The sequence below is a fragment of the Gracilinanus agilis genome, chromosome 1 (genome assembly GCF_016433145.1).
Source record: "Gracilinanus agilis isolate LMUSP501 chromosome 1, AgileGrace, whole genome shotgun sequence".
Taxonomy (NCBI): Eukaryota; Metazoa; Chordata; class Mammalia; order Didelphimorphia; family Didelphidae; genus Gracilinanus; species Gracilinanus agilis.
Genome location: NC_058130.1, coordinates 140782274 through 140788813, shown reverse-complemented (window position 1 = coordinate 140788813; position 6540 = coordinate 140782274). Strand labels below are relative to the sequence as shown.

General features: G+C 42.2%; 1 protein-coding gene across 2 annotated transcripts in view; it reads left to right on the top strand.

The window, feature by feature from the left end:
- MCRIP2 (MAPK regulated corepressor interacting protein 2) overlaps positions 1–5394 on the top strand; it is a 40511-nt gene extending 35117 nt beyond the window's left edge. The window contains exons 3-5 of one of the 2 annotated variants that reach the window (XM_044657556.1): positions 3350–3477; positions 4080–4181; positions 4986–5394. In XM_044657556.1, the coding sequence (XP_044513491.1) occupies positions 3350–3477; positions 4080–4181; positions 4986–5056 (301 nt within the window). In that variant the 3' untranslated portion in view covers positions 5057–5394. The remainder of the gene's footprint in view (positions 1–3349; positions 3478–4079; positions 4182–4985) is intronic. The other variant, XM_044657563.1, reaches the window with a different exon arrangement.
- The last annotated feature ends 1146 nt before the right edge of the window (positions 5395–6540 follow it).

Genomic DNA, 6540 nt, shown 5'->3' with positions numbered 1-6540 from the left:
AAAAAACTATAACAAAGTTTATTTGGAAGAACAAAAGATCAAGAATATCAAGGGAAATAATGAAAAAAAAACGTGAAGGAAGGTGGCTTAGCAGTACCAGATATTAAGCTATACTATAAAGCAGCAGTCATCAAAACAATATGGTACTGGCTAAGAGACAGAAGGGAGAATCAGTGGAATAGACTTGGGGTAAATGACTCCAGCAAGACAGTGTATGATAAACCCAAAGAGGCCAACTTTTGGGACAAAAATCTACTATTTGACAAAAACTGCTGAGAAAATTGGAAAACAATATGAGAAAGATTAGGTTTAGATCAACATCTCACACCCTACACCAAGATAAATTCAGAATGGGTGAAAGACTTGAATATAAAGAAGGAAACTGTAAGTAAATTAGGTGAACACAGAATAGTATATTTGTCAGATCTCTGGGAAAGGAAAGATTTTAAAACCAAGCAAGTGTTAGAGAAAATTACAAAATGTAAAATAAATAATTTTGATTATATTAAATTAAAAAGGTTTTGTACAAACAAAAACAATGCAACCAAAATCAGAAGGGAAACAACAAACTGGGAAAAAATCTTTATAACAAAAAATTCTGACAGAGGTCTAATTACTCAAATATACAAGGAGCTAAATCAATTGTATAAAAAATCAAGCTATTCCCCAATTGATAAATGGGCAAAGGACATGAATAGGCAATTTTCAGATAAAGAAATCAAAAGTATCAATAAGCACATGAGAAAGTGTTCTAAATCTCTAATAATTAGAGAAATGCAAATGAAGATAATATTTGTAAAAGGTGCACAGGACAGAGTAGACACACTCTAAATGCTCATTCCCTTCTCTGTGAGCTGGGGAGGGTTAGGATGGTGGATCTTTTTTATTTTATTTCATTTTATTTTAAGAATATTTTTCCATGGGTACATGATTCATGTTGCTTCCCTCTCCTCTTCCCTCTCCCCTTCTGGAGCTAACAAGCAATTCCACTGGGTTATACATATATTATCATTCAAAACCTATTTCAATATTATTCATTTTTGCAATAATCTTTTAAAAACCAAAACCCCAAATTATGTACCCATATAAACAAGTGATAAATCATATGTTTTTCTTCTGAGTTTCCATTCCAATAGTTCTTTCTCTTGATATGGATAGCATTCTTTCTCATAAGCCCCTCAGGATTGTCCTGAATCATTGCATTGCTATTAGTAGCAAAGTCATTTACATTTGATTGTCCCACAATGTTTCAGTTGCTGTGTACCAAGTTCTCCTGATTCTGCCATTTCACTCCTCATTAGTTCGTGTAGGTCCTTTTAGTCTTTAAAGAAAATCAAATGATTCACCAATCCTTATAGTACAATAGTATTCCATCACTACCATATACCACAATTTGTTCGGCCATTTCCCAACTGAAGGACACCTCCTTATTTTCCAATTTTTGCCATCACAAAGAATGCAGCTATGAATATTTTTGTACAAACAGGTCCATCCCATTTTTTAAAAACCTCTTTGGGATATAAACCTAGTAGTGGTATTGCTGGATCAAAAGGCATGCATTCTTTTAAAGCCCTTTGGACATAGTTCCAAATTGCCTTCCGGAATGGTTGGATCAATTCACAACTCTACCAGCAATGCATTAGTGTCCCAATTTTGCCACATCCCCTCCAACATTTATTACTTTCCTTTGCTGTCATATTAGTCAATCTGCTAGGTGTGAGGTGGTGCCTCAGAGTTGTTTCAATTTGCATTTTTCCAGTCAGGAGAGATTTAGAATATTTTTTCATATGATTATTGATAGTTTTGATTTCTTCATCTGAAAACTGCCTATTCATATCCTTTGACCATTTATCAATTGGGGAATGATTTGATTTCTTGTAAATTTGACTTAGTTCCTTATATATTTGAAAACTAGACCTTTGTAAGAGAAATTTGTCATAAAAATGTTTCCCCACTTTGTTGCTTCTCTCCTAGTTTTGGTTGCATTGGTTTCGTTTGTAGAAAACATTAATTTAAATTATCCATTTTACATCTTGTAATGTTCTCTCTCTCTTGCTTGGTCTTAAATTCTTCCCTTCCCCATAGATCTGATAGCTGTACTATTCTACTTTCACCTAATTTACTTATAATATCACTTTTTTTTTTTTGTTAAAACCAACTTACTTTTTTATTTGATAATTAGGTATCCAGTTATAAGTTTTATGGTTTAGGTATCCACCAGTCATAGTTACATGTACTTTTGTAGTATCAGAGGTCAAAGCCTCCTTTAAAAGAAAACTTAGTAGCTTTATTTTTGACATAAATTTTGAAGATAATGATGAGAATGGACTGTTAACATCAATTACTGTAAACTTCAACAATCACTTAGAAAATAATCCTATTCTGAATGCGAATAAGATTTAACTGAGACATAAGCTGGTAGTATGGGAATTGATAACATCACTATTTTTAAGTTATATACCCATTTTGAATTTACCTTGGTATAGGGTATGAATTATTGATGTAAACTATTTTTTGCCATATTGTTTTCCAGCAGTTTTTGTCAGACAGAGTTCTTGTTCCAAAAGCTGGGATCTTTTAGTTTATCAAACACTAGCTTGCTGAGGTCATTTACCCTTGGTCTATTCCATTGATCCACCCTTCTGTCTCTTAGCCATACCAGATTGTTTTGATGACTGCTGCTTTGTAGTACAGTTTATGATCTGGCACTGCTAAGCCAAGGATGGTGGATCTTTTGAAGCTCTGGAGTTCAAAGTTATGGTGGGCTGTGCTGATCCTGTGCCTGCACCATTTGGCATTCTTGAGGCCCGGCCCTCCAGGCTGTCTAAGGAGGGTTGGAAGGTTGCAAATAGGCCATTAAAGCTGTTCCTGGGCTGATCAATAGTGGCCTTACTCACTCACTAACTGGGTGATGGGGAGATGTGGTTAAAAAAGAAAAATCACAGTGATCGCAAGTACATTTGAGAGCATGTCGAATGATCTATGTCTTGTAGTGTCGATGCCTATCGGCCAAGATATTTCTGACTGGGGCCGATATCCTGGGGCTGCTAGGACAACTAGAATGAGAGGGGGGAGGCTATTTGGAGCCACCCAGAGGCTCTATCCTGTAAAAGGAGCAGAATGCAGGAACAGGAAGGGAGTCCTTTGTCAAGGCTCCAGACATGAGAACCATTTAATTAAATGCTCCTAGATGTCCAGCCGCATGATATGTCACAGTCACCCGATTTTGTGACCTTCCCTTTTCCACTAGGTCTTTGGTGAGATTTCTGGTGCTCTAGTTACTTAGGTGAAATGTAAGCATGGAATAAATAAATTGACCAAGGAGCTATTTTTCCCCTTACCCTGACAGCCTGGCCCCAAAGCTTGTGTTCAACAGAGTGAATGGGAGGAGGCCACTGGCCACAACACAGTCAATCATGGCCACAGAGGAGAGCTATACGCTTGCCCACGAGGAGAATGTCCGATTTGTGTACGAAGGTAAGAACCCCAGGCTACCCTTGGGGAGCCACAGGGACAGGAAGATGAGAGTTGCTTCTGCATTAGGGGAAAATAAGACATGGGCTATCACAGCTGGAAGAGACCTCAGAAAACATCCTCCTTATTTCACAGAAGAGAAAACTGGGGCCTAGGGAGGGAAAGTGACTTCCCTGGACAAGGAGGGCAGGGACAACCCCTATTTATTCACCCCCCCCACCCTGTGCTGCCCCTGCCTTGCCCCCTTTCTCCAGCACATTTACATTTCTTACTGATTTTATCTCAGGTAAATGATAGGAATTAACCTATGTTCTTTGAATTTGCCCTATTAACAAAGGGGGACACCCTAGAAGTGTGTTGGGAGGCAGAAGGAAGGCATGACTAGTCTAAGATGAATCATGTGCCATGTGGTTACCACCCAAAGTTGCTTTTTGTTGTTAAAGGAGCATGCATGGTTCACATTGCAAAGGACTCCAGCTGTGGTGGGGAAAGTGGGGTCATTCTGCTCTGTCCCTTTCTCTAGCCAAGCTTGGTTGGGTTGGGTAAAAGCTGGAAGGGTTCCCTGCCAGGTTGGCATCTCCATCCATCATGTTTCTATCTTGCAGCCTGGCAGCAGGTGGAGCAGCAGTTGGTGGGGAGCCAGGCAGGTGAGAGTGGGCCCAGGCCCGTGCAGTATGTGGAGAAGACACCTAACCCTGGGTTGCAAAGTAAGTGAACTCTGCCCTCAGCAGTCCCTAGCCATCAACCCTGGGTTCAAGATAGTCTAGGTGGAGTTCATGGCCACACTCAGGAAGGAGAGGCTGGGCCACTGGTGCCTCTTATGGCCAAGTGTGGTGGAATGAGCTGGGAAAGAATTAAAGAGTCTGGCTGGACTCTCTTTGGGCCATCAATTCACTTGGCCACAGATTTCAACTTACTTCAAGTCCCTTTGGGGGCATTACTCAACACCAGGCACCTGTTGGTCAAGGACATGCCTGAAGTGAAATTTCTTTTCAGTCCTGTCTGGTTTCTTTCCAGCTCGAGGTCCAGCTCAAGCCTCGTTGTGTGTCTCAGTTCAGGATTTATGAGCAATTTATGAATTGAAAGGGCTTATCCTATTAATTCTTTGGGGAGTTATGCCACTGCTTTTCCCCCTTCTTTGAATGGAAGTGAAACCTTGCCCAGAATAGTCACAATAACAATAGCAGTGCCCATTTCTACCATGCTTACAAAGAATTTTCTTCATTGTGACCCTGGGAGGAATCATTACTCAGAGGCCCAGAAAGATGAAGTGATTTACCATATTGCTAATATATACAGGAACCAGGACATAAATCCAGATCTCCTGATTATAGACCAATGCTTTAGGTGCCACAACAAATAAAATAGAAGCACAGGTGTACCCAAGATCGCCCACAGTGAGTCAGGAGCCAGCCTGGGCTAAAATCCAAGAGCCTGGAGGCTAGACTGAGTGAAATTAGTTCTCAGATGTGTATTTTCCAGGTCAGATTTTTCTCCCTTTCTCTCCACAGACTTTGTACCCATTGACTTGGATGAATGGTGGGCCCAGCAGTTCCTTGCTGGGATTAACAATTGCTCCTAAAAAGCTGCATTGGGAGGAGAGTTGCCTATAGTCCAGGGGCCATTGACCTGTTGACCCAGAGCAGGCAACACCAACAGAAGAGGACCACTGCCTCCCAAGCCAACCCCCTTGCCTGGGGGATGGGGCAGGCACCTGCCATCCCAGAAGTGCCAGCATTTGGACATTTGGAACTGCTGCAGCCTCTGGCCAGGCTATCTGGGTGCTACATGTAGTGTGAGGGGGAGCAGAGGCCTGCTTGGCCCCTCCCACCTTGACTTTGCTCCTGCCAGTTGAGCCCCATAGGAAGCCCATGTGGAGCTGGGGTACAGATCTCCAAGCCAATAAAGAATTTAAACCTGCTTGCCCTTGTACTGTCCCAGAGATGGTGTGCTCTGTGAGTGTGTGCGTTGGGGGGGGGGGGGAAAGGGGGTAAAGTGGAGGGTAGTAAGTTGTTCTCTTTAACACCGGGCATTCCTAACATTTTGGGGGTCATAGATTCCTTTGGCAGTTGAGTGAAGCCTATGGATCCCCTTTTCAGTAAAATGTTTTCAAATAATTGAAATGTAAAATTTCAGTGATAGACTAATGGAAATAGAGATGTAATTTTTTCCTCTTTGAGTCCACAGCCCCCTTGAAATCTATGGACCCCAAGTTCAGAACCCCTGCTTTGGAGTCAGGAAGTAATTGGGCAGCTTGCTGCCTGAGGGTTCTCCAGCATTTCCCACTTTCTCAACCTCCAGCAGCCTCCTGAGCATGGGGGCCTTCTAGCCCAGAATATGGATAATGGTGTATATTGTGGAACAGGGCAGATTGAAGAAGGGCTTGTCTTGCCTTTCCTTCTCTAGGGTGGAGGAAGTTCCTCATGACTTCCCTAGCAAGGTGCTTAGCCTCAGGCTGGGCTCATCGCCAGCCTTTATTTCCCTTCTTCCCTCCCTCTCTCCCATCCCCACTTTGAGCAGTCTTCACTAAAGACTGGGAAGTGGGGAGTGGAAGCAAGGTCTGGGATACCACAGTGGCTGGATAAAGACAAGACCCAGAGATGTCTTTCTGTCCATGGCCAGATTTGATGATGGTCTATCTAGAAACCAAGACTGAAATCAAACAGTTCCCCTGGTCTGTCTGTCTGTCTTTAAAACCCTTACCTTTTCCATTTTAGAAGCAATGCTATGTATTGGTTCTAAGGCAGAAAAGTGGGAAGGGCTAGGCAGTGGGGGGGGTGGGGGGGGGTAAGTGACTTGCCCAGGAAGCCATCTAGCTGTTCCCCCTGGTCTCTCTTTTATCATTCACTTGCCACTCCTCCTGAGATGGCCGATGGGATCTATTCTGTGGTTGCCAAGTACATTTTCCATTCACCTTCTGCCCAAAACTGGGGATTGGGCTTTGAGAGACTTGCAGAATGTCCCCTTTTCAGGAGTCCTGGAAGGAAACCCTGTGCTTTCAGCTTCTGTTTCTATAATACTTAAGAATTTACAAAGTATTTTTTTTCACAGTCACGTGAGATATAT